We start from the raw sequence: 27,645 nt of genomic DNA on the forward strand, positions 1-27,645 counted from the left end.
CCAACCCCCTCAGTGTCACTGCCTTGGAAATGCTGCTGCCCCCGGCCCCTCCCCCGCTTCCCCCACCGCTCTCACCACGCGGCGCGTGGCCAGCTGTCTTCGGGCGGTGGGGAGGTGGGGAGCTGTCGGAGACAGCTGGCCACAATCAAGTTCCATTATACACGGACTCCAGTGCCACTCGGGAGGAAATGGCCCGCTCTCACTAAATAAAACCTGGGGGCTTTCCAAGCAAGGCGACGCCAGTCCCGGCCTGGCCTGCGTGCGGATGCGCTCTGGTCTCCTCCCTTCCCCTTCCCCTGCACCGCCGCCCCCAGGGTGTAGCCGCAGACAGGGTCAGGCAGGGGTGCTCCCGCCGCAGCCCGTCCCTGCCTTGGATTTATTGAGGCCGCCTGCGTGAGTGTCCGTCAGTCTGAGCGTGGGCTCGCCCACCCCGGACTGGGAGGGCCGGAGGCTGGCCTCCGGAAGGGTTACCGCCTGCCTTGTCACAGCCGCCCAACCCCCTTGGCCTCCGGTTGCAGGAGGCTGGGCTCGGGCGTTCCTCTGGGAAGCAGAGTCATCCTGGGGCGGTCGTCGGCCCTCGCTGCCCCCTCTTCCCCCCACGGTCTGGGAGGAGCAGTGGCCCCTGAGGAAGTGGCTTGGGATTGGGTGAAAGGGAGCCTTGGAGGACAACGGGCTTCCTCAGCCCTTCCCTCCCTCACCTGTCCCTGGGCACACAGGGCTCCTGGGGGCAGGGGCAGGGGCAGGGGAGGGGGAGGGGGCCGGCCTTCCTTTCTCACCAGACCCTTCAGCTGAACCTCCTGCCTCACCCTGATGGGAGAGGAGAAAGGCAACAAAACGAATCCTTGGTCTTATTTATTATTATTATTTTTTAATCCTCATTTTTTTCATTGATTCCAGAGGGAGGAAGGGAGAGGGAGAGAAGCATCGATGTGAGAAAGAAACATCAGTTGGTTGCCTCACAAATGCACCTGGACCAGGGATCGAACTGGCAGCCTGGGCACGTGCCTTTGACTGGGACTCGAACCCATGGCCCTGTGGTGCGTGGGACAGTGCTCTAACCTCTGTGCCACTGGCCAGAGCAGGCCAGGCTTTGTTAAAACCTTTCCCTAAAGAAGCCGTAGGCCTGGGGCGTGACTCCACCATGACCTGCCCAGTTCGGAATTTATGATCCGATCACGCTGAGAAGTTATTTCCCATCGAACCCCCTTTTTTTCACCCACCTATGTATACCACACACACAGGCATTATTACTGCAAGTGGAAATACTCTCCACCACTGCTCTGTCCTGCCCTTCTCACTCTGTAGATGCATCATCTTATTTAAAACATGTTTTTATTGATGTCAGAGAGGACGGGAGAGAGAGAAACATCAATGATGAGAGAGCACCATTGATTGGCTGCCTCTTGCATGCCCCCTACCAGGGATTGAGCCCTCATCCTGGGCTTGTACCCTGACCAGGAATCTAACCATGACCTCCTGGTTCATAGGTCGGTGCTCAACCACTGAACCACGCCGGCCCGGGAGTGCTCCCTTGTAGGAAAGTGGAATACAGCGACCTGCCCCCTGCTGAGGACTGAGGTGGTGCCTGAAGAAGTTTGAAACTGCCGTATTATAAGCGCAGGGAAAAATAGATGTTGCTTAAAAGACTTCCTTCGAAATTCTTTTTTTAAAAATATATTTTATTGACTTTTTTACAGAGAGGAAGGGAGAGGGATAGAGAGTTAGAAACATCGATGAGAGAGAAACATCGATCAGCTGCCTCCTGCACACCCCCTACTGGGGATGTGCCCACAACAAAGGTACATGCCCTTGACCAGTATTGAACCTGGGACCATTCAGTCCGCAGGCCGACGTTCTATCCACTGAGCCAAACCGGTTTCGGCAAAATTCTAATTCTTGAGATTATGTAAGCAAGGGAGGCGCCAACTTAAAAAACGAAGTTGTAAAAAAAACAACAACAAACAAACAAACAACAACATGAAGTTGTTAGGTGGATCGACCTCTGAACAGACTAGGTGAGGCCCGCCAGGAACCTGACCCGTTTCAAGGTTCTCGAAGAACTGACACAGTGGGGCCCGAGAAAGGGGAGGCGGAGAGGGGTGGCTGGGTCAGAAACCTCCACTACAGTGAGTTCCCCATCCTCACCAGGGTGCCTCCAGGTGCCCGGGGCACCCCCCTCATCTTTGAGGTCTCTCTGTGCTTAGGGCTGGTAACCAGTAAGCTAACGCGACCCTAACTCCTAAGGGCCCTAACCTGTGACCTCTATGGGCCTGTCTCCCAGCTGCCTTAGGGAGATTGTGAGGAATGGGACGTCCTGCCCTGCCCACAGGCAGGATGCGTAGTAACCCCACCCAGGGGACGCGGTGCGCCCTGCACAGCCACGCAGACCTTCGCCTAATTACAGGTGAGAGAGGACCGGGCTCTCTTCTGTTTGTTCTGTCTCCTCTTCCTCTAGTGATTGGTCTCTCAGCCATGCAGAGTAGGGACCTGTAGGTGGGAAACACTGCTGTAATGAATCGATGGTCCTTAAGGGAACTTGTAGGCAGTCGGGTTCCCTGCTAATGGAGGTGATTAGCATCGCCCCAGTATGCCTCCTATCCTAGTCTACCCAGTCTGGGAGTCACATAACAAGTTGGGAGTGAAGATGGTGACAATTACCATGTTATCTTTTGTTCCTGAGTTTTGGTCATTGAACAAGAGTTCTGGCAGCCAGGGACCCCGCATACTGGTCAGGGGAGAAAGCCGGCCGGGAGATGCCTTGAACCTTTCGGGGACTCCTGGGCAGAGCGGAGTAGACATTGTTGGAGAGCCTGCTCCACTGTGATGACCCCCAGACCAAGTGGGGCAATTCTAAGAGCATCAAAGCAGCCAAAGGACAGCCCGGCCAGTGTGGCTCAGTGGACAGAGTGTCAGCCCGGGGACTGAAGGGTCCTGGGTTCAATTCCGGTCAAGGGCAGGTACCTCCAGTTGCAGGCTCGATCCCCGGCCCTGGTTGGGTGGGGCACATGCAGGAGGCAACCAGTCATGTCTCTCTCACATGGATGTTTTTCTTTCTCTGTCTACCCGCCTCCTTTCCACTCTCTCTAAAAACAAACAAACAAAAAACAATAGAAAAATATCAGGTGAGGATTAACAAGAAATAAAATAAAATGTTTAATTAAAAAAAAAAAACACACCCAAGGACAGCCGGGCCGGGTGGCTCACTTGGTTGAGCATTGTCCCACGCACCAGGAGGTCCCCCGGTCAAGGCACATGCCCAGGTTGCAAGTTGGATTCCCAGTAGGGGTCATGTAGGAGGCAGCCTATCCATGTTTCTCTCCCTCCCTCTCCCTTTCTCTCTCTGAAATCAATAAAAACATTTTTAAAAAAACAACACACACAAAAAAACCCCTGAAGGACCTTGGGCCAAGATGTGATTCCCTGCTCTCATGTCAAAATCTGATGAAATCAGTGAAGATCAAACTTGCAAATACACCAGAATCAATATTTTAGGAGGGTAACAATCTATACAAGGGAAATGTCTAATTCCTGGAATTACTCGAAAGCAGCATGGGGGACAGGGGGTTGTGCCCAAGGAAATAGACACCACCTTAGACTTTCAGGGGACATCAAGGTTGTCCACCAAAGGCCGGGGTGAGTCAGTTCATGAGGTTAAGAAGGCTCAGTGGTTGGGTGTCGACCTATGAGCCAGTCCCGGTCAGGGCACATGCCCAGGTTTCGGGCTCGGTCCCCAGTGTGGGGCGTGCAGGAGGCAGCCGATCGATGGTTCTCTCTCATCATTGATGTTTCTCTCTCTCTCTCTTTCCCTCTCCTTTTCTCTCTGAAATCAATAAAAATATATTTTTTAAAAAAAAGGCTGGGCCGGAGCTGTACCCCGACATGAGGTAGAGTAGGGTTCCTGAGGCTGCTATGTCAAAAGCCATCTCACATAATTGAAATACTAGTACTGTGAGCTGCGGAGAAGTCTAAGCGAAGACCGTGTTGGATCTGTCCCATCTGAGATCAGTTCTGAGTGGAAGACAGGGTCTTGTAGGCAGAGGCTGCGTTTTGTGGGTGGGAAACAGGTCCAGGGGGTTGAAAGGTTTGCCCAGGTCACAGAGCTAATCAGAGCAGATCCGGAATGAAAGCACATTCCTCATTCATTTAATTTTCCCCACGAGAGTTAATGACTTGTCTTTGTTGTCAAGAACAAGGGAGAAATCCTGGGAGGCACATTTTAGGGTGGGCCAGTAAGAAATAGGCTTTGAAGCGGGGTCCCAAGGAGGGGAATGCCAAGCTGCCTTGTGACATGGCCAAGGTCAGGGCTGAGCCACCCCCTCCCCCAGCAGCCCCGTGCAGGCAGATACATGTAGGAAGAGGTGCCTGGGTCAGGGTCACTAAAATCCTGAAATGCGGGGTAATAAGGTAAATTCAGACAATAACAGGAAGTATGAAGGCAGACAACTGGGGACTCGGGTCCTTGTGCTAAGATTCAAGCGGCAGAAATAAACAAATCCCAAGCGCTCTGCGGCCTCGGGCCAAGGACCGGGCCCTCCCTGGCCAAGCCGGGGCGGGACTGGCCGGCACGGCTGACGTCAGCGAGGACCACCCTGCCCTTCAGTGGCCGGACAGACACGACCTCGGGCCTCTGTGGGCGGCCGGGCTGCGGGCTGTGGGCCTGGGTGGGTGCGCCAGGCCCAGATCCTGCGCGGTCCTTGCGACACCCGAAACCTGCTGGGCCCGCGAGGGCGGTGGGGGCGGGGCCTCGGACTCAGGGGGCGGGTCCAAAGGGCGGAGCCTCAGGCGGGCGCGCGGGCGCAGGCGCGGGCCAGGAAGCGGCCGCGTGCCGGGGAGTGTGCTTCTGAGCGGGCTGGAGGGCGGGGCTTCGGGCCCGGGGGCGGGGCCTGGGCGTGCGCGCGTGCGCAAGCGCCCGCCAGGAGGCTGCCGCGTGCCGGGGGCCGTGGGGGTGAGGGGAGTGCGCGCGCCGGCGGCGCGGCAGGGCGGGGCCGCGGGGAGGGGGCGGGGCCTTGGCGCGCGTGCGCAGGCGCGGGCCGGGAGGTGGCCGCGTGCCTGGGGTGCGGGCGCGGGCGGCGGCGGGCGGGGCGCCCCGCGGGAGGCGCGGGCCGGGGGCGGGGCTGGGAGCCCGGCAGAGGCGAGCGGGGCCGAACGCGGCTGGACGCGAGGGGCAATCAGCGAGCCGGGCGCGGAGCCCGGCGTCGGCACCGGCACCGGCACCATGGAGGAGGACGACAGCTACGGTCAGTGCGGCCCACGGCCAGCGGCCCGGCCGGCGGACGCCCCCTCCCGCGCTTCCTCCTGTCCCCGGCCCGGCGGCGCCTCCGGCGGCTCGCGTTTCCCGGGAATGGTGGTGCCGGACGCGACTCCGGGGGTCGGACCGGGCGGGAATCGCGGGGTAGGGGAGGCGGAGGGCGCCCGGGTCTCGGGGAGGCGCCGGGGTCGCAGGGCCGGAGGGGCCGGGTCGCGGGGTCTGAGTCGCCGGCCGCTGCCGCCCCGCGCAGGCCTGACGGTGCCCCCGGGGCGCCCGGCGCCCCCGGCTGCGCTCTCGTGGTTTCCGGCCCCCGGTGTTCGCAAGTTGTGTGCCCCGGTCCGCGTCTTTGTCTGAGAGGAAAGGAGAAGGCAGCACCCGCCCGGAGTGGACGGGCTGCCCCGGACGTTGCTGCGGCCGAGGCGCGGGGGACTGGGGTGCCGCCGGGGCGGGACCGCGGCCCCTGGCCGGCCGGCCGGTCCCGGTGAGTGATCGCGGACCAGGTCCATCGGCCACGGACCCCGAAACGCCGGCCTGGGCAGCCTGCGGGGGCGGTGACCGAGACCCAAGTTTGCATTGTCGCGTGCGCACCCAGACAGCGGAAACTTGACAAAAACTTCGAGTCTCTCCCTCCCGCTCACCTGGTCCTGTCTGATGGCCAGCGCGAGGGCTGCCCCCCGCAAGTAGCTTGAAATGACGGGCGTTTGGGCAGGTGACTTGGCTGCTGCCCTTCACCTGTGAGCATCGTGTTGGTGAGGACCTGAGGGGGGAATGGCAAACACGGGGTGAGCTGCTGCGGGTCGTGGCGAGGCCGGCGCCGCGGGATTGCAAATGCCTCGGTGGCTCCCGGAGCCCAGCGCCGGTCGGTGACGAACGCAGCTTTTCTGCTGATCGGCCAGAAAGTCACTGAGAAACGGGACTGGCGAAGCGGCGGGTTTACGACCCGCAACTTGACCCCGCGCCACCCACCGGGGCCGGGCAGCTCTGGAGGCCCCGGCGCGGCCGGAGGTCCTGGCCTTTGTGGGCCGGGCGCCCATCCGATGCCCCCTCGTAACCTTCCAAGTCCAAGCTGTGTGTGCTTTCCTCTGTGACTGAACAAAAAACAAAACCCCACAAAAAACCCTCTGGCTGGTTCCAGAGGATCTTTCTTCCCCTCCCAACTTCTCTTTCTGCCCATGAAAACCCTTGTTCCGTTTTTTTGTGTTGTGTTTTTTTCCGGTCTATTTTCTCCACCTTCTCTTGCCGTTGAATCTCTCCCAGACCCAGTGCCCTGCCAGGCGTTCTGCCCTCTCCTGGGGTTCCTACCCTCCAGGCCAGGCAGGAAGCGGTCGGCTTGGTTGCTTTCTTGGTGACTGCCTTGCCACCAGGCCTGGCGTGAATCTGTGCTGAGGAGGGTGAGTGGAAGCGGGGTGCACGCGTTTCCTATGGCGGCTGCCGCAGCAGCACAAACGTGGTGGCGCAAGACAGCATCCGTATGTGTCCACCCGTTATCTCAGCGAGCCCACGTGTGTCTCGCCGGGCTGACATCGAGGTGCTCGCAGGGCTGCGTGCCTTTCTGGAGGGTCCGGGGCAACGCCCGTCTTCTTCCTTTTGCAGCTCCTAGAGGCGGCCGCGTTCCTTGGCTGGTGGCCCCCTCCCGCCTTCAAAGCCAGCACGTAGCCAGCAGGTAGCCAGCAGGTAGCATGGCCTCCTTTCTCCCTGCCTGCTGCCTCTCTGTTGGATAACCCCGCGTGCGGGGCCACAGCCTGACCCATGCAGTGGTCGTTCCCTCTGCCAGGTAGGGTGACATAGCCGTAGGTCCTAGGCATTCGGACCTGGACATCTTTGGGGACTGTTATTCTACTGACCACACGTAAAGGTGGGGAAAAGGTTCTTCTTTGTACATCTGCTTTGTATTTCGAAAGAACCAGGAAGGGTGAGTGGAAGGGGCTTCCCCACCATAGGGCTCACCACACAAAGAGCACCTCGTCGTGTAGGTGATCGTGCGGAGGGTCAGGTTCTGAGTTCTTTAAGGTTGGCCCGAGTTTCCAGAACTGCCCGTTTCCCTCCTGGGCTTCACAGAGAATTCGCTTTGAGAGATGACAGCTACTCAGATCCCACATTTCACAAGGAAATGCCCGCCGTGGCCTCATAAACCCACCAGCTGCCCGCCCCACACTCCCTCGTACCTGGGACACAGCCACTGTTTTTAACATTGTTTTCTGGGGGAAATAGGTTCCGATTTCCTAGCTACCGCTGGGTATAAAAAACTTTAGGGCGTAACTCATTCGTAATGTGCTGAAGAGAGGTGGAGTGGCCCGGTCCGTTAAAGAAAACCAGCAGCGAACAGGAAGTCTGGGCTGTGTGGGTCCGGACCCCACTGGGTTCCGAAGCCCTTCTACGTGGATGCCCTGTGTGGCGAGCTGTCCGTTCGGGCTCACTGATCAGGTGCGGGGTCCCAGAGACACACCTGGTGTGACGCGCTCCAGTAGGAAGATGTGTGGGGGTGGGGAAGGTTAAAACAAGTCCCTTTAAAGCTTTTCTTTGAAAAATAAGGAATTTGCTATTTCCTAAAAGCTTGATGGACATTTTAAGAAAGATGTTCCTGTTGCCTGATGGGTCTCCATCCGCTCAGGTTCTTTCTGATGCCTCCTCGTGAGGCAGTACTTCCTGCAGTCACACAGAAGGAAGAGGTGTTCGCTCTGGTGGGTGCCCTGCCCCAGGCGAGGCCCGTGACTCAGTTCCTCTGGTGCCTGGAACTTGGCCGAGGCGGTTAGCCTGCAGGCCTGCTGCTCCGAGCCCGGGGAAGTTGAGCGTGACCGTTCCTGTGAGCGCGCACCCGCATTTCTGGAGGGTCCTCGGCTTCCCTGGGGTGTCACAGGCTCCCCACGCCGGGGTGCGCTGCTCCTGAGGTGGCCCGTGTGGTGCCCGCCGCGCTCTCGGACCGGATGTGCAGGGCCACTCAGTGGAACGGCGCAGAGGCTGGTGGCCCTGGCTCTGTGTCGCAGCCGTGACAGAGGAATCAGCTGGTGGGCATGGTTCTTCAGTCCACCTGGCAGAGCCGGCCAAGGCCTTTACTTCTCCAGCATGGCGCCCCCCGCGTTTTATTAGCTTCAGCCGTGTCCCCGTTGGCACCACGCGGAGAGCTGGCCTGTAGAGACACGCTTCGTGTGGGGTGGAGAGGAGACCCAGCCGGGCCGCCTCCCGGGCCGCTGCAGGTGGCGAGGCTGCGGGTTCCTGTCTGCGTTAGGGCAGCGGGCGGCCCGGCCCCGCGCAGAGTGGGGAGGAACAGAGCGGGAGGGCCCGGCAGCGCTGACACTCGGTGAGCCCGGCTCGCCTTCAGGGCTCCGCTCCACGCGAACAGGCTTTTCCGTGGGTCTGACCCAGCCCGGCGCACTGTCTGCTCTCTCTGAGGCTGGTGGCTTCCGGGTTCTCAGGTTTGCTCAGACACTTAGGGAAAGAACACACCTCTGTGGAGTCAGGGCCTTCTCAGAAAATCTGGAACGTAGGCTCCCGTAATTCTACGTCTTGTGTCTGTGGTCTTTAAGGGAGGTTTGCAGGATGGCATTAGCAGGCCAGAGGGTACACACGTCCTCGATCACGCTGCTTTCCAAAGGGCTGATGTGCCAGTCTGCCCTGTTTGTGGCGGTGCCCGGGTGCATGCTCCGTCACTGCCGAGGATTGGCATCGGGAAGCTTTAAGAAGAGCCATCGAATGGGCACAAACGGCACCTCGTGAAAGCTGCGATGACCGCTGGGCTGCAGAGGCTCTGCCTGTGTGCGTGGCGGCCTGGCGGCCTGTGGCTGGCGGGGCCTCCTCACCGAGCTGCGATGAGCTCTCTGTGGCCTTTGTCAGAGCCCGCGGTGGCTGTTTCCTCCTCTGTGCGTCCTGACGGGGTTTGGGTCAGATTTGACCGGTTCTAAGTCACTTATTACCTCCACTTAGTTTGTGTCTCAAAGATGGAAGCTCTCTCTTCTGGCCAAACACCATGTTCTTTAGGGGAGAGTGAGTGAGGGTTAGGGTTAGGGTGGACAGCGCAGGCCGGGTCCGCGGCTCACACCGCCTCCTTCTGAGTGGCGTGTTCGTCAGGCCATCTCGCCAGGTGGGTTTTCTTCTGGCTCCTGCATTCGAGGTCAGGCGTTTCTGCAGTGAGAGCCCGGGAGTGCCTTCCCGCTCAGGGGTGACCGCAGCATGTAGGTCACCTGGCGGGGAGGCGGGAGGACACGGGGGAGGCAGAGGCTGGGAGCTTCCCCCCGGAGGGCCCTGGCTGGTGGAGTCCTCCCTCCTGGGGGCCTCTCTGTCCCCCCCCCCCCCCCCGCCATGAAGGCTGGGACAGCGGCTCCCAAGAGAGCGCTTTGCCTGAACCTGCCCTTGCTGCCTCTGTTGGCTCCCGCTTCCCGTGGCCTCTGGAGTGGTCGTCGTTTAGTTTCATCTGCGATAACAGAGGCAGGAGGAGGGGAGTTAGTTAGAAACGTTCAGGAAGTGCGTCCTCACCCCCTGGAGCTGCTGCGCGCTTCCCTCTGGTCACCGTGAGATGGGGGTCACGGCGCTGTGCCGCCGGCCCCGTTAGCACAGGCCGGGACGTTGCCTTCCGGTGTGGCCCCTTCGTTTCCCACTCGGCCCGAGGAAGGCTTCCGTCTCAGAAGCAGCCTGCGCCGCCATGGCCAGGTGTGGGGACGGGGGGGGGGGGGGGGGGGCTGGGAGTGATGGGGCTGTTGGCTGTTACCGTGTCTCTGCAGGGGAGCGCATGCTTTGGTTCCTGTGAGCAGTTCGCAGGCAGTCGGCAGCTTCTGACCCCTCGCGTCTGCAGCCTGCGGTCACGGGTGCTCCGAGCCCAGCAGGCCGGCCGCACGACACTTAGTAACCCAGTCCTGCCCGAGAGGGTGGGACTGACGGCCAAGGAAGGTCCCCAGACCAGCGGGAGCTGGGAAGAGGGGTTGGTGCCCACGTGGTGCATGTGGCAGAGACACACGTCAGGCCGGACAGTGGGCAGAGGCCAGGGCTGTGGAGTAACTGGCCCCGGGGAGCTGCCCTGGGCTGTGAGCCTGGACAGGGGAGGGAGGAGGCCCGAGACCGGGCTGCAGGAGGGGACAGAGTCCCGGAGGGCTCTGTGTGACCAGGGACTTCATTCTCGGGCTCGCGGTGATTTTGCGTTTTGGGAAGATGCCTCTGGCTGGTGGCTTAGACGGGCGGTGGGGCGATCCTTAGGGCTCTGTTGCAGCGGCCAGGTGACTTTCCAGACCCTACGGCAGGTGCTGGGGGGCCTGGGGACCCCAGTGTTCCGTGTGTTTTGAGCGAGATACACTTCTGTGCAAACCGCCTTCTGGCGTGGATGGGAGGGAGCGGGCAGAGCAAGCCGTGCCCTGTCCCTGTGCTTCCTGCCGCCCTCTCATCCTCGCCCTCGCCGCCCTCTCGTCTTCCTCCTGGAAACGGCTGCCGGGTTCCACGGCGGGACAGCGTTTGGGTAGGTTTTTGGTTCATACCTGTGCTGCCGGTTACGGAACAGATTTCTTGCCAGAGCCCATGGTTACTGCTCGGGTCGAGGTTGGAGGAGGTGGTGTTTCTGCCAGTGAAGCCAGCTCTCGGTCCCTGCCGGTGGGTGGTGCTGGCTGAGAGCCGGCCTTCCCTCCCGGGCACCCGGAACTGGCCGGTGCTGTGGCGCCGGTCACGCAGCCGACCCTGGGGGCTGCTGGGCCAGGACACGCGTGGGGCTTGGGCGGCCAGGGAAGCAGGTCAAGGTTAATACCAGCACTCCTGCCTCTCGCATCGCACTGCAGTTTGCCTCGGCCCCTTCCAGGGACCTGTGCCGTCCCTGCTGCCGAACCTCCAGGCCATTGAGAGGGGAAACTCAGCCCGAAGGGCAGCGCTGGGAAGACAGCTGTCCCCCTGGGAGGGAGAGGCCAGGCCTCCTGCCCCGGGCTCCCACCTGGCAGCCGGTCCCTGTCAAGAGAGCTGCCTCGTCACCCGACAGGACCCGCGGGTCCCTGCGGACTCAGACGGCCTCACCCAGCGCTGTTCCGCGAGAAGGCCCCCTCGCTCCTGTCTGAAGGCGTGTTTAAAACAGGCTTTGTGGGAGCGCCTGCCAGGGGCCATGGTGCAGGGCCTGGGACACGCCGCTCGGTCAGGGTGACCCTGGCGGCCTCTTCGCCATGGCCACTCGGCCACTCGTGCCGATTGTAACTGTGACCAGGACTTCTGCCATCTCCTCGGTGTCCAGTCGGAGCACGGCGGAAGTGAAGCCCTGAAGCTTCCTCAGTGGAGTGGAGATGACTGGGCGTCTGTGGCATCCCAGTAGGACCAGGGCTTCCACCCAGGACTGTGGTTCTGCTCCAGAAAGAGCCCCCCCTCTGGTAGGTCCTGCTGCTGGCGCCTCACAGAGCCCAGCCGCTCCTCCGGAGGCCCCCCCCCCCCCAGGGCCTCTCCAGCTGTTCACTCGAAGTGCTTGTCCCCCAAATCCAGCCTTTGCTTGAGTTCCCATTCCCCCAGGGCCCCTCGCCCAGACTGCGCCTCTAATTAAGCAGCCTGTGCCCCTGCCTCGCCTGCCCAGGCCTGCTGCACCCCGCCCGCAGCACCCAGGCCTTCTGCCCACGTTGGCCGCCTGTGGCCTCCTGCGCTGGTGCAGCTCCTGGCCCTCCGAAGCGGGATGGCAGGAGACTCAGGCGGTTACAGGCGAGGACAAGTGGTCCCTATTGCAGGCTCCTTTCTGAGTGGGTCCTTAGCGCCCCCCCCCTCCCCGTGTTTGATGTGGGACTCAGGCTCTGAAATGGCTCGGGACCGCCATGAAGCGTGAGGCAGGGTTGGAGTTGGCGCCTGGTCCTCTGGCCTGCCAGGGGCCGGTCCGTCCCGTCTCTGTCCTTGTCCTCGGTGGAGCTGGGGGCTTGGTTCCTGCGCCGGGTCCTGGAATGACCAGTTTGGAAGTTGTCAGTGCAGACCTGCTGGGAGGGGTGGGGACATCTTGAGAAGGACATCAGACGAAAGGTGTGTGTGTGTGAACAGTGAGTGTGGCGAAGGAATGCACCCGCGGCCTGGTATGGCCTTCAGTCGGTGCTTCGGGTGCGAGTCCGCTTGATTCAGGAAGCGTTCAGGTGTTTGAGAAATGCATGTGTCTCAAAGAGAACGTACATGGTTGTTGATTTTCCCCCACAATTGAAATAATCAGGAGAGCACCCGGGCCTCTTGGGAGAGTGCTGCTGTGACTCGGGTCCTTTCCAGACGGTCACGGTGCTGGCTTCTCACGGCCGCGGGGACATGGTCGCGGTGGGTTGTTTTGCTGTCCTGGGTCGCTGGGTGAGCCTCCCCGCGGAAGTCCTGGGCCGCAGGGCTGGTCCTTCTGGGGCCCGGCCTTCCCACCGGGGAGACGCCACCTGTCTCTCGGCTCAGGCCCCAGGACATGGTCGGAGTGGGCAGTGGCCAGAGGAGTCACATCACATCACTCGGACCCGGCTCTCCCGCCTCCCGCTGCCACGAGAAGGACCCTGTGATCGCATGGCACCCACCAGGCAACAGAGGGTCCCCGTCTCCCGGGCAGCTGGCCGGCAGCCTCACTCACTGCGGCCCCGTGTTGGCAGGCGGACCCCTCTGGGCCCACAGTCACCTGGTGCTTTTGTCCCTGGGACGCTCCCGGGTAGGCAGCGCCACCTTTGCGCCTCTTCCTTCCGCGGAAGGCTCCGGCGGTGAGGGCCACAGCCCCGGCACAGGCGTGCGGGCCTTTCGTTTGCTTTTCTGGTGTGAGAGGCGCCCTCCTCCCTCGGAGGCAGGGAAGCCGCGAGCAGCCGCTCTCTGACCCGCCGGCCGTCTCCCGTGTCAGCCACGCACTAGGACCGTGTGCTCCGTCGGAAGTCCGGGCCCGTGCTCGGGCCATCTCGGGAATGTTTTGTACTCGCCGGATGGTGACGAGAATGATCCTGTGTCCGGCGGTGGGAGCAGCCTGAACAATGAGCTGACGGGAAGGAGTCCATTGCTCTGGGAGGAGGGAGGCTGGCACTGTCCGTGATGGTTTTCCCAGACAGCTGCCTTCCCCGTCACGTGATGGAAGCGGGCTGGGTGCTGGTCCCCCACAGTCCCTGTGAAGTCCTCATTGGGCTTAATTTTCACCCTGAGTAGATTTCAAGGATACAAAACCAAATTTTTGACTGAATACTACTGTTCTTTCCTTTTTCTGATACTGTTGTAATCGCCCATTTTCTTAAACACATAAATATGTGTATATATAGCATTCTAACAAGAGGAATTAAAACTTCTACTTTAAAAAACCATAACAACACATCCTTTTTTTTAAATTACTTTATTGATTAAGGTATCACATATTTGTCATACAACACATCCTTATAGTAAAAATCAATTGGTAGGAAAAAGCATGTAGTTAAAAGTCACTTTTGATTTCCAAAGGGGTGTTCAAAGGGCTTCAGGAAGTTGCAGCGATTTCAGTCCTGTGTTTCCCCAAGGTCAGTTGATTTCTGCACAAAAATAAGTTACATTCACCGATTCCAGGCCTCTGGGGCGCACAGAGACCCCCCGCCTGGAGAGCACCAGAACCAGGTCCATTGGGCTCAGAAGGCGGGAAGCCGCGGTGTGCGCCGTAGCCTCGCCCCTGTGAGCGGGACGGGCGCTGGGGCGCTTCCCTGGGAGGCCGGGCTGGAACCGCTGACTGTTCCAGGGCGGCGGTGCTCAGGCTCTGGTGTGTGTGTGTCACAGAATGTCACAGGCCCCGTTTGAACAATAGGATGTCTGCCTTACAGGCGTGAAGGAGGGCCATTTGACGCCGAGTGAAAAAGCAGGTTGCTCATAAAATCCTGTTTATTAAAGACATCTGTATTTTATCAGCTGGCATTCATTTGTTTGAAGAAAAACCTGTGTAACCTTTATAAGAATTCAAATCAAACACTGAAACCAAAACTAAACCATGGCCTGGGAGAGGGCAGTGGGGAGGGGAGCGGGGAGGGCATGGGGCAGGGAAGGAAGAGGGCATGGGGAGGGGAAGAGGAAGGGGAGGGGAGAGGGCAGCGGGGAGGGGAGGGGAGGGAGGGGAGGGGAGAGGGCATGGGGAGGGGAGGGAAGGAAGGGGAGGGGGAGAGGGCAGCGGGGAGAGGGCATGGGGAAGGGAAGAGGAAGGGGAGGGGAGAGGGCAGCGGGGAGGGAAGGGAGGGGAGGGGAGAGGGCATGGGGAAGGGAGGGGAGAGGGTAGCGGGGAGGGAAGGGAGGGGAGGGGAGAGGGCAGCGGGGAGGGGGCATGGGGAAGGGAGGGGAGAGGGCAGCGGGGAAGGGAGGGGAGAGGGCAGCGGGGAGAGGGCATGGGGAAGGGAGGGGAGAGGGCAGCGGGGAGGGGAGGGAGGGGAGGGGGGGAGGGCATGGGGAAGGGAGGGGAGGGGAGAGGGCAGTGGGGAGAGGGCATGGGGAGGGGAGGGGAGAGGGCAGCGGGGGGGGGGCAGGGCAGCGGCTGGATTTACAGGAGTGAGGATGATGCAGAGAACAGGCGGTTCTTCTTGACAGTCGGTAAAAATGCTAATGGTGGCTGCGTGATGGTGATGTTTAGGGTGAATGTTGATTTCAAGAAGTGATACCATCAGACATTTGATGTCTGTGTAGAATTACTTTTTAAAAAAGTATTTACTTACTTTAAAAGAAAGAGAGAAGAAGGGGAGGAGAGAGGTAAGCATCAGTTTGTTCCACTTATTCATGCGTTCGTTGGTTGATTCTCGTGTGTGTCCTGACCAGGAATCGAACCCGCAGCCTTGGCATATTGGATGGCACTCTAACCAACCAGCTACCCGCTGTGTAGAATTACTTTTACTTCTGTTTAAAAACCTTAAGACCTGGCGTAGTGGGATTTTGTTTGCCAAGGAGCCATGCGCTCTGGTAAACTGAAAGTCCTCGCAGCCCTTTGGCTGGGAGCAGGGTGGAAACGGGGGCGAGAAGGAGGCTCATCCGCACGCACGCTCCTGAAGGGCCCGCGATGCCCAGCTGCAGAGGAGTCCCCGGAGGAGTCACGTCCTGGCGGATGGAGCACAGGAGTGGTTTGCTTCGCTTCTGTCTGAAGTCTGTCAACCCGTCCACTGGGCTCCCAGACCTGACTGAGCTGCAGACACCTGGGAGGTTTGTTTTTAATCCTCACCTGGGCCCTGCCGGCGTGGCTCAGTGGGTGAGCATCGACCTCTGCACCAGGAGGTCACGGTTCGGTTCCCGATCAGGGCACAAGCCCGGGTTGCGGGCTCGATCCCCAGTGTGGGGCGTGCAGGAGGCAGCCAATCCATGATTCTCCCATATCATTGATGTTTCTTTCTCACTCCCTCTCCCTTCTTCTCTGAAATCAATAAAAATATATTTTCTTAAAAATCCTCACCTGGGATGTTTACTAGTTTTATTTTACTTATTATTTTAAAAATATTTTAAAATTTATTTTAGAGAGAGAGGAAGGGTTCAGGAGAGAGAGAGAGAGAGGAGAGAGGAGAGAGAAACATCTATGTGAGAAAGAAACATCAATCGTTTGCCTCCTGTACATGCCCCTACTAGAGACTGAACCCACAGCCTAGGTTCGTGCCCTGACCGGAGTGACACCTACAGCCTTTGGTGTGCGGATGACGCTCCAACCACCGGACCTACCCAGCTGGGGCCCGGGGGGGGTGGGTTAAAAAGCTGTTTATTCTGGGCCCTGTGTGAACCTTACCTTATGAGCTAGGGCCCTGTAGGGTAGGACCCAGGAATGAACGAATGAGTGAGTGAGTGGATGCACGCACATGCGGTGTGCACACACGTTGCAGAGCTCCTGAGCGGGAGAGGCCCGAGCGGAAGACCGTCTCTGGAGCCCACACTGCTCTCCTCGGTCACGCCCCGGCCCTGGCCTGTGGGCCCGGCCAGTGGTTCCCTTCGTTTCCTGTGTGGTTTGCAGGAAATGCGGGGTGAGGATTTGAGGGTCCTGGGTGGTAGGAGGGGAGGCTGAGGGTTACTCGCCTCCCTCAGCTGCCGCCATCTGGTTGATGTGGTTTTGCTGGAGGCCATTCAGAACTCCCGGGCTGGTTCTGAGCCTGGAAGTAGAGGTTTTTAGAGGCTCAGCCGACCAAAGAAGCCAAGCATGGCCACGCTGGGGTTGTGTGTTTTAACTCCCTTTACAGCTACCCTCCGCTTCCTGTGTCTGTGCCGTTTGTTTGTTCCTCTCCGAAGACACCTGCCCTCGGGTGCTCCGTTGCTAGGCAGCCCCTGACGGGCCGCCCGGCAGCCTGTCTGTGCAGCAGGAAGCGACCGCGAAGAGCTTCCCCTTCCCGCTCGGGCCGGGCACTGGCCAGGGGTGTCCTGAGTGGCCTCGGTCTGTCCCGGGGCTGATGGCGGTCCTCTGGGAAGGAAGCCGCCGTGGGCCGCGTGCTGGGGCGCTGGGGCTTCGTGTGCACACCCTCCGCCCTCAGCTCGCGAGGGAGAACCTATGGAAACTTCCGTCACATGCAGAGTAGCGGGCGGGCCCTCCTCTCCGGCCTCTTGCTCTGCGTCTTCCTGTGTGTCCCCTGCCGTAAGGCCTTCTGGGATATTGGAGGGTGAATGCTGGATGAAAAGTTTTGTTCCCCATTTCAGGGTTTAGAATAAGCTTTAAAAATAGTCCCAGCCATTTTTTGGAATATTTTGTAGGCTTTTTAAGCACAGTTTCTCTTTGCCATTACAGTGTGCGCATGGACAGTTTGTTAGCGGCATCTGGCGGGGAAGGAGCCCACCCTGTCACAGGAGGGGCCGGAGCGGGTAGCGGGTTCAGGGTCAGAGCCGGACAGCGGGGCCTCAGCCAGGAGCGCCCTTCCCCGACCAGTCCCGCGGAGACCGGATGGGCCCAGACGATGGCCACCCTTGAAGGGGTTTGGTCTGCAGCTGGGGAGCGAGGGCCTGGGCCTGGCACCTGTGCAGCCGCAGACCGGCCGGGCCCCGCCCCGCCCCGCCCCTGGGCGTAGCACGCTGCCTGTGACAGGCGAGGGGTGCGGGGCCCATGGGCCTGTCTCTGCCACAGGAAGCCCGGGACGGGGCGCCTCCCTAACGGTCAGAGGTTTCCCCTCGGTCGCTGTCACAGGCCTGTCACTGTTGGTAATGCTTTGCACGCGTTTCCCGATATTTCCTTCCCCTAGACCCCTGTGAGGGCAGTCCCTGGGCCCGGGAGTTCAGCTTCTGATTTCTAGGCTTGATGTGTGCTGCTAAATGCCTTCCAGAGAGTTCTATCAACTCGTATCAGTTCTATCGTTAAAAATGCCTCATTATTCTGTGTAAAATGTGATAGAGGTGATAAGGAATGGTGTGTAAGAGGCATGTAACTTTTAAAATAACTCTTCGAAAGCTTTTACTTAACATAGTATATCTGAGTCAGTTAAAGAATGGTATTAACATCATTTTGCACAATCAAAAAAATCGATATTTACCTGGAAAAAAAGTGACATAAAACTTGAAACAGTCATAAACTACATGAAAAAAAATTGTTTCTATTCTTGCAGTAAAACCCCACAATTTTGTACTATCTTAAAATTGGGGAGAAAGCTTCATGCAAAAAATTTTCAGTGCAAATTCCTATGGGTGGGCACATCCACCCAAGAGAACTGCAGAAATCAGAGCCGGTGCGGTGGCCTTCCAGAAAGTTCCACCAGCCTCGCGTGCCTGCCGCTCCTGTGCGTTCCCCACTCAGAGCTTCTCTGTCTAGACCAGCTTCTCTGGGCAGCTCGTGGCTTCTGCCCGTGACATTCGCGAGACAAACACCATGGCAGAGCCTGGCGGCCGCTCCGCTCCTCCCTGTGGCCGGCGGGCGAGGCCTCTGCCATCGGCCAGCTCTTGCCACCACTCCACGCCAAGCGGGGAAGCTGCTTCTTTCCTTTCCTGTTCTTTTCTTTTCTTTTTCTTCTCTTCTCTTCTCTTCTCTTCTCTTCTCTTCTCTTCTCTTCTCTTCTCTTCTCTTCTCTTCTCTTCTCTTCTCTTCTCATATGGAACGCTTCACGAATTTGCATGTCATCCTTGCGCAGGGGCCAGGCTTATCTCTGTGTCGTGCTGCGGAGCGGCACAGGGGCTCCCTGCAGGGCGCGGGCCGTGTGGACTGCGCACGGAGCCGAGGGCCTGCTGGGAAAGGGGTCGGCTGGGTGTTCCTCGGGAGCGCCAGGCTTGCTGTCCCAGGTGGGCTCGGTCTGGGCAGGAGTTGGAAGTCACTTAACTCCATTTACAGCCGGGACCATTGGTCTTTCCCTGATTGCAGGAGGGCAGATGCCCTGGCTAGTCCCCTTAGCTCCCTGTGGTGTGCTGTGCTCTTAATTGTTAGCGCTGCTTAATTGAATGTTTATCTCAGGAGATTCCCCAGTGATTACCACGATGGCAGCAGGCCTCTGATGCGCTTACGGCTGCGGCCTGTGGGTGCAGAGGGGCGAGGAGTCCCCAGCTCCCTCATGGCGTGCCGGAGGCTTCCGGAAAGGAAGAGCGACCTGGGGGAGGACTCGGTCCCCTGCACACACTCGCAGTGTGATCTCGGAGGTATTGTTTCCCAGCCACGGTCACGCAGGGCTTTTCAGCAGCACTGCCTCGTGCTGAACAAACAGGAAGTTCTCGGTCCGGGACGACCTGCCGCTGGTGTCTAATTAGGCATTCCCAGGCGGTGTCCCGGGGGCTGCCCACGCCCGTGCGGCATCGCGCATTTACTTCTCGGGGGCGCAGGCCAAGTCACCTGCTCCTGCAGGGTCTCCGCTGTCTGTGCTCACAGCGGCGGCCAGAGGGCCAGCGGCATGCTGCTCGCCGGCCGCCCGAAGGCAGTGCCTGTGACACGCGAGGCGGCGCGCTGGCAGGCCCTCTCCTCGGCGGTGGAGAGCGGTGCAAGCCTCTCCTTTCCCTGCTGCCTTGTGAGCGGCCGGGGAACGGGGGACCGAGGGGGCTGCAGGGTCCCTGACCACAGGCAGCGGGGACAGGTTGCAGACTTGTAAAGTAGGTCAGGTGTCTCCGTTTCGTCCCCGTAACGGGATCTTTTGAACATATGGGGTTATCATTCAGTATAACCAATAGCTTCAAGTACCGCCTGTCCTCCCAGCTCCCCCAGATTCATAGGCCGGTCCTGGTGGTTGTGGATCCGTGTTTGTGAATTTGCCTGCTCACCGCCGTTTCCTGGTGACCCGGTCATCCCAGGAGGCGCTTCTGAACATGCGAGTGGCGGCACCTGCCTTGTCGGAGCAGCTCAGACGCCAAAGGCCCCTGCCCGGTGCCCCGTTCCCCTGCCCAGGGCCACGTGTCCGTGCTTCCTGTGGGGGACCAGGCTGTTTAAGATGGCCCCGGTGCTGGAAGGCTGAGATGGGCCATGGCGAAGGCTCCTGTGCCGGGAGCTTGGTTCGGGGTGAGCTCAGTGTCAGCGAACCAGCAGCGAAGCAAGTAGGTGCCCTTAAAGAGCAGTCAGACCTTGAGGGAACCCCTTTCGGAAATGGAGCGTTAGAGTTTTCCTACTTGTTTTTCCGGAGACCACCTGCCTCCTGACACACGTAGATTAGACTTCAGACACAGCAGCTTAAGATCGATACGACCGCATTGAGATGCTGTGTGGGCCGGGGTCTTGCCTCTGCCCCGCTGGCTGCCCCCTCCCCGACAGCGGGCCTGGTGTGCCTCCCTCCCAGCTCTGTCACGTGCTGGCTTCCTCGGCCGTAGTGTGCTCTCGGTCGGCAGACACCAGGATGGGTGGGGCGCACCGGTTTCGTCAGGCGGGTCTTGTGGTTTCAGACAAAGGGAGTGGTGTGCACTCCTGAGCAGAGGAGGGGAGGAAGCAGGGGGGGGGGGGGTGCGTGCCTGTGCATCCGAGGGGACGGTGGACATTGAACGTCCTCGGCCACGGCCGAGACCTGAGCAGCCACCCGTGCCGCCACCCGCACTCACTGCCCAGGACTCCTTCGTGCCGCGCTGTCACGCAGGCGCGCCTTTCCTGCTAGTGAGGCTGGAGCCAACGCCTCCTGTCCTGGTGAGGGGCACACCCACCCGGGGCTCGTGCACCCCCACACGGGAATGTTGTGTTCCCCAAATGGTGCAAGTCCGGAGAGGGCGTTTCTGGCCACAGGGATTCAACCGACACTGAGCGCTGCGCTGTGCTGTCCTGTCATCCGCCTCAAGCCTGAACTTGCCTGATCGCCGTCTCTGCTGCCGCCCGCAAGCCGCGTAGACCTGTTTGATCTTCAGGTGGTCACGCGGTGGGATGATGGGGATGTACACGGAGCAGGTGGCACACCTACCGTGGCTGCTCTGTGATTACCTGGCACATAGGAAGCGGGTTCAGCGGGCGCTGTCATGCTGGAGAACGGGAGTTCTCAGGTCGTAAAGTGTTCGGAGGTGAAACTCGCAAACCGGTCAGCACCGCCAGCTTGTGCCCACACATGAGCGTGGTGGGCATGGCCAGAGAGCCACGGGCTCCGGAGCTGGGCTTCAAAAAATAGGTGAGATTCAGATAGAAAAATAGAAAAGATTTAACATTTGTCTTTATTACAGTGATAAACAGATATAGTTTAAAGACTGTACAGCACACAGAAATACACACAAGTACTTGGCCGGGTGGCTCAGTGGGTGAGTGTCGACCTATGAACCAGGAGGTCAGGGTTCAATTCCTGATCAGGGCACATGCCCAGGTTGTGGGCTCAATCCCCATGGGGGGCGTGTAGGAGACAGCTGACCAATGATTCTTTCTCATCACTGATGTTCTGTCTCCCTCTCCCTCTCCTCTCCTCTCCTCTCCTCTCCTCTCCTCTCCTCTCCTCTCCTCTCTGAAATCAATAAAAATATATTTAAAAATATATATGAGTGCTTATTGCAGCAATATTCATAATAGCCAAATGTCCATCAGCTGGTGACCGCTGGGGGCTGGAGGGTGTGGACAGCGGGGAGTGCCTGCCTGCCAGTGGGTACAGATGGCTTTTTGGAGTGAGAAAACATTAGTAGATGGTGCTGATACTCATAACTTCGTGAAAACTAAAATCCACTAAACTGTATATTTTTAAAAATTGAGTTTTATGGTTTGTAAATTATATCTCAATTTTTAAAAATTCTTTCTTTAGGAAATTTAACATTTGATACCATTTTAAGATTAAAGAAATGTTTGCTATATTGTTAAGTCTTCACAAAGATAGTGGAACCCTCAATATAACAACATAATTCCATTTGATCTTTTATATTTGGAAGCACTACATTGATTTAAAATCGAAACATAAATATGCCTTTTAAATAACAAATACAAACAAATATTTGCCATCTGGGCGAAAAGAAAAATATCACAGAACTAAAAGGGTTATAATGAAAAATCGCAGTTCCCCGCCCCCCCCCCCCCCCCCCCCCGTGGGCCCTCGCTCTAGGGCCAACCATTTAGAATTTGTTTAGCTGATTGCTGCATGTCTTGGCTCCACGTTCAAAATAATGCCAACCCGTGCTTCGTGATGGCCATTTCAGACGCGCCTGCGGGCTTGCTGGTAGCATTCCCTGCCTCAGTGTGTCCTCGCCGGGGTTTCTGTGAGATCTCCAGCTGCTGTCTTCCTACCCACCTCTGCCCCAGCTGAGCTGTGCTTCGTGGCTGCTTCGCCCAGCGGTCACCCTCGCCGGCCCGCCGTTCCCTGCTGCCCGGTCTGCTGTTCTCTGCCCCGGCCTCTGCGGCTGCCACTCTGGCGGGTCGCCCCTTGGCCGGTGCTTTCCGTGTTCGGCTGATGAAGCTTGCAGAAGCACTTGTCTGTCTGTACGTGTCCTGGGGGGGGGGGGGCGCGGGGGGGATGGGGAAGGTATTGGGGTCTGTGTTCTGGGCTAGCACCTTAGACAATGTTTAGTCTGTTCCCAACACTTCTCTGGGGTTTGGTATGAGGCTCCCCCAGGAAAGTTCCCGTCCATGTTGGCGGCTGTTTTTGCTGACCATTATGTCTGTGAGACTTACCTTGCCTTGTTTCCTGTAGCTGTAGTCTGCCGTCTGCACTAACGTGTACCGTCTCACCGTGTGACTGCGCCACAGTAAACAAAGTGGGTTCCCCTCTGATGGACATTTCGGTGGTTTCCAGCTCGGGCGGTTGCTACAGAGACCGCCGTGACCACTCACTCACACTTCCCGTGTTCTCGGGCGGATACACGTCCCGCGGCATTTAGAGAAGGGCGGCCGTGATTCCCCGGATCTGTCATAGGGCAAGTGCTCATGTCCGGCTAGGGCTGTTTCTGAGTTCTGGGTTCTGCTCTGTCGGCCTGTCCCAGGCCAGCACCCCACTGTGACGGTCCCTGCAGCGAGCACCGCCTGCTGCGTGCGATTTGCAGTGGCATTGCGGCCGTGGCCCCGGGCACCCCTGACGTGGTGAGTGTCCTGGGTCAAAGCACTTTCTCCCCCATTGCTGCGGGCCTCTCTAGTCTCCACACCTCCCATCCTTCCCTTCCAGGAGCGCCTGCGCGTGGCCGGCATTGCCTCGGCGCGTAGGGAACGTTGGTGTTAACGGCTGCACTGCACTTGCCTGTACCCAGCAGCCCGTCACAGCTCTGCGGCTGCTCCTAACGGGTTGGCTCGGGTGCTTTCCCTCCGGTAGGACCAGCGACGGTGTCACACTTCCCCTCCCGGGCCTCCCGCCCTGCCTGCCCCCGTGAGTGGCATGACGAGGGCTCGAGGGCTTTGGGGCCAGGACCCTGGGGAGGAAGCTGGGCTCTCGAGGGTCCGCTGGGAGCAGACTCCTGCCTGTCTCCCCGATCCGGAAGGAAAGCCCCAGCGTTCCCTGCAGTGTGGGGTGCATTGTGAGCTGTTGGTCATGCAGGGAGGTGGCATTTCTAGTTGGCCTGCAAGTTTTTGTCACGAATGACGTTCAGCTCCTTCAGAACTTGCGCCGCAGCCCAGCCATCCCAGATGTTCTCTGTGACGCTGGGCATGACAGTGTTTTCAGGAGGAGGGAATGCTGGGCCGAGGATGTGTTCAGGGCAGTGAGGGGGCGGGTCCTGGAGGGGCAAACATCACTGCGAGGGCAGAGGTCAGGCCGCGTGGATGGCTGGGCTCTCGTGGGCGATGGGAGCCAGGCAGCGCTGGTTGCCCAGGGCCTCGTGCCACACAGCTCTGTCCAGAGGTGCCCCGCTCTCCCAGACGGTGCCACGCACCCCGAGGTTGGCCCTGCTTCCTGAACTCCCCAGCCCCCCATTAGATGACACGCAGCCTCTGGGCTTCCTGAGAAGTCACCCCTCTTTCTGGTGCCCTTCCTCTAAGACAGGGGTCCTCACACTTTTTAAACGGGGCCAGTTCACTGTCCCTCAGACCGCTGGAGGGCCGGACTATAGTTTTAAAAAAACTATGAACAAATTCTATGCACACTGCACGTATCTTATTTTGAAGTAAAAAAACAAAACGGCAAAAACACCCGCATGTGGCCCGCGGGCCGTAGTGTGAGGACGCCTGGTCTAAGAGCTTGGGCCCCAGCCTCAGTCCTCGTCCACATCCCGCGGGTGACTGCCGCCTGCTGGTCCAGGGCCTGCGGCTCTCCAGCACCAGCCGCCGGCACAGCCGACAGGCGGTTTGACTGGAACCCGCAGTCAGAGGGGATCTCTAGGAAGAAGGCAGAGCGCGCCGCTTGTGCGGCTTAGAAACACTGCGCGGTGTGAGAGCGCAGCTGGACGTGAGGGGCCAGGTGACGGGACGGGCTCCGGAGGCACGGCCGGAGGGGGGGCGCAGTGCCCAGCCTCGGGGCCCCAGCCCAGGCCTCCCTGGGGATTGGCCTTGGGACTCCGACCTCGTGGATGCTGCCCAGCTCCTCCCAGTGTAGATGCTGCGCGTGGCGGGACCAGGACGTGGGAGGTTCCGAGAGAGGGAGCGGGAGGTTCGTGCAGCACAGACTGTGAGAAAGGAGGAGTCTTTCTGGGTTGGGGGGGTTGGGGGTCCGATTTTATGTTCTCAGTGATGCCTGCTCAGACCCCCCTGTTTAGTGCTTTCGTAGCCTCCCTCCCACACACTCTCCCGTGCCTGGGCCGGTGCGTTTCCTGCCAGCGGTGATGTTGTCTATGGCTGCCTGTGGCTCTTGCTGTCCCGTGGTGAGCCGGAGCGTGGGGACGAAGGCAGACCAGCTGTAGTTCGAACGAAAGCTTCTGAGCAGTGAGTTTCAGGGCAGGGCCTGTGTTCCAAGGAGAGCAGGACTTCTCTCCTCTGTGTGTCCGTCCACAGTGCGTGGGCAAGGACGGGCATGGTGACCCTGCTCACAGTCCCTCCAGCCGCCAGCAGAGGGCAGCGTGGACCGAGTTCCCCGCAGCCGCGGTGACTCGGACCAGGAAAGGCACCTGAACGGCTGCAGCCGCTCTGGCAGGTGCGCGGAAGCCATCCCAGCGGCGCTTCCTCCTCGCCAGGGACGACGTCAGTGACGTCAGTGGCGCGGGCTGTGGCGTCTGTCTGGGTGGGAGAGGTGACTCACATTTAGCGCTGTGGCTTCCTGAAGGGTGCACGCACGCCCGTTTCCAGGCCCCCGGGGTCAGTGGTGAGGGTGCTGGTGCTGTGACTGCCGCGTGCGGTCCTGTCGGGCCTCGTTCCATCACCCGCAGACCAGACGGCGGGCCGTCCCTTAGGCAGGGTTCCTGGGTGCAGTGCCCCCCCCCCCGGACTGTGGTCGCCGACAGTGCCAGCAGCTCAGGAAGGGGGCACACCACGCAGAGCCAGTGCGCTCGGGCGCTGGGGGGGGGTTCTGGAGAGGGAGGTCAGCCACTGTGAAGAGCTGCATCCTCACTCCTGTTTTGTTTTTTTGGAAAAGTTAATGACGCTTCTTGGAAATTCACCTTGTGAACATAAAATAAACCAAGGGCGAAAGGGCAGGTTTGGGGCTCTGGTTTTTATATCTAAGTGATTTTGACTTGTTGTTTTGATGATGAAAGTGGTAAAGACTCTGCCCACAAAGGTGTGCCCTGGCGATGCGATCGGCGCCATCGCTGGCTGTGCCCGGTGCCAGGCAGGGGCCGTGCCAGGGATTCTCCCTTTGAATTCTTGGTGACACAAGCATGTTCCTTTGTCCTTGAGGTTTTCCACGGCCCCTCGGTGCCAGTCCTGTCTGTGAGGAAATGCACGTCACGCTCCTCAGGCCACCCGAGTGGAAGGAGCCTTCCCGCGAGTTTGCCGTCCCCCCCGGCACCTGCGGGTCTGAGGGGTCAGGGGCCACCCCTCCTGGGGGCTCGTCCTCGCCGCCTGCTCACCTCCCAAAGGCTCACCTCCAAACACCATCTCGGGAGGGGGGGTCAGCATATGAATTTTGGGGGTACACAAACATTCAGTCCATTGCAAGAATATTTCCTAGAAAGCAGCTCAAAAAGGAGATAAAAGTAAGAATGAAAAGATAAGAAAAATGAAATGACCCACATTGGCAGTCTACTGTCTAATAGAAATTCCAAAAAATGAGAACTGAAAGAAAAGGGCTAGGAAATTATTAGAGAATGTAAGATTTCAGCACTAGGGTCTACCTAGTAGCTAACATAATATATGAAAAAAGACTCAACCTTGCCGCCTCACTATGACATTTTGCAACATTGAGGGTGGAGATCAGACCCTGGAAGCTTTCTGAGGCGAGAAGGTCATACGAAACCCTGGCATGAGAATGGTACCCACTAGCAGCCGTCCAGGGACAGACACCTGGACGTCTCCGTCATCTGAGGAAATGGTTTCACCTCAGAGTTGCATACCCAGCTGACCTGTCGGTGTTTCAGACAGGAAAATCCACACCGCCAGGACCCCCCCACACACCGGTCTGTGTTGCTTAGTGGAGGGGGTGCCCCACCAAAGTAAGCTCGCAACCCAAGAAGGAGGGGAACGGTGAACCGAGAAGCCAGCACCGAGGGCTGGGGCTCCCGGGGGCTGCTGGGAGCGGGCTCGGAGCGCAGGACGGGCTGGAGGGGAGTGCGGGTGAGTGGAGGGCCGCCGGAGAACCCTCACGTGCACGTTGGCCATGGTGGTAGTTTCATGCCTGAGTAGAGCGTCTGGCGATCAATCAGTGACAGCCATCGAGAGCCAAGCCAACAGGAAACCAGAGACCCTGAGGCCTCTGTGTGACTTCAGTCACAGACCGTCAGCTAAGCTGTGAGCCAGCTGATGGGAACACCGACTTACTCGGGGATGTAACGTATGCATGCGGGTGGGTGTGCGTGTGCGGGTGAGTGACAGCTGCTGTGTCTGGAAGGGGCTGGGCGTGAGCCTGTCCTTGGGAAACTTCCCTGGTGTGATCAGCACAAGTGGCTGCGGGAGCTTCCTGTAGGGAGCAGATCGGGGGGGGGGGGGGGGCGCGGGCAGGCAGCTGGGGGCTCTGTTTGCAGCCTTAGGCACGCGTCCCTTCCGAGGGTGTTTGCGTGTCATTTGCTTAAAGGGGAAAACAGGCACGAGTGGAGTGAGACCGGGCAGCATGGGCGGGCTAAGGGGGGTCTTGAAACCAGATAAGGACCTGGGGCTTGGTGGGCAGATGAAGGGGCCCCCAAAGACTTCGGGGCGGCTCCCAGCATCTCCATGCGCTGTGGCCCCTGTGTCTGCGGGAGCAGAGGACCGAGGGCCAGGCGTGCGTCCTGCCCCATAGCTGAGGGTGAGCTGAAGCCGCCTGTCCGCTGGCCCGGGCTGCGGCACTCCTTTGGTCTCCCCAGACCCTGCCCTCACCTTTATAGACGGCCCTCTCCAGACACCCAGAGCCGCCTGGACTGCGTCTCTCCCTGGGGGTATGGCTGACGTCGGGGGTCATGTGAGAAAAATTCCCCCCAGATTATTGCATGAATATTAACGTAGGGTTTCTTCTGTCACTTTTAAAACCCTCACCCAAGGACATAGTCATTGATTTTTAGAGAGCGGGGAGGGGGAGAGAGGAAAAAAACCATCAACTTGTCTCCCACACAAGCCCCCACCGGGGATCAAATCTGTAACCGTTTGGTGCCCGGACGATGCTACAGCCAACTGAGCCAGCGGGCCGGCTCTGCTAGTGCTCTTGAACCAGGAGGCGTCTGCCCGTTCTCACCTGAGGGTGAGGCCAGGGGAGGGTCAAGGCTAGTTAAGGTGTTTCATTAATTGACAATAGTCTCCTCTCAAGTCAGAACACCTGCCTCCACATGCCTCCGGCGTGACTTCAGGACGCAGCTGTGAAGTGTCTTCCACATGGTTGGTTAGCGCTACCACGGGGCCGGCGGCTCCTCTGTCCCCGTGTCCTCACTGCGGGGCCAGCTCCTCTGTCCCCGTGTCCTCACTGCGGGGCCGGCCGGCTCCCCCGCTGGCTGATGTCATTCTGAATAGCACCTGCTTTCAGTCTCCAGAACGTTCCATACGGATGATAAGCTCTGCAGTCACTCTCCTTAGGAGTGAGTCAGACATCTCCAGGTTTCCGTCTGAAGGACGGAGACACGCCCTGCACCTCTAGCAGCAGTGTGTGCCCTCGCTGTGGGACCCTGGGCCTCACCCCGAAGCCTGGGCCTGGCCAGGTGTGCCGCCGTGCGCCCGGGTTCGGCCTGAGTGGCAGCTC

The 27,645-nt window shown here is 59.3% G+C and overlaps 1 protein-coding gene across 1 annotated transcript in view; it reads left to right on the plus strand.

Annotated features, from left to right (window-relative positions):
* Positions 1–5,062: 5,062 nt before the first annotated feature.
* The window catches only part of CYTH1 (cytohesin 1), a 51,741-nt gene continuing 29,158 nt past the window's right edge, over positions 5,063–27,645 (plus strand). The window contains exon 1 of the mRNA XM_079797783.1: positions 5,063–5,237. Coding sequence (XP_079653909.1) covers positions 5,216–5,237 — 22 coding nt within the window. The 5' untranslated portion in view covers positions 5,063–5,215. The remainder of the gene's footprint in view (positions 5,238–27,645) is intronic.

This window comes from Cnephaeus nilssonii, assembly GCF_951640355.1.
Source record: "Cnephaeus nilssonii genome assembly, chromosome: 19".
Classification (NCBI taxonomy): Eukaryota; Metazoa; Chordata; class Mammalia; order Chiroptera; family Vespertilionidae; genus Cnephaeus; species Cnephaeus nilssonii.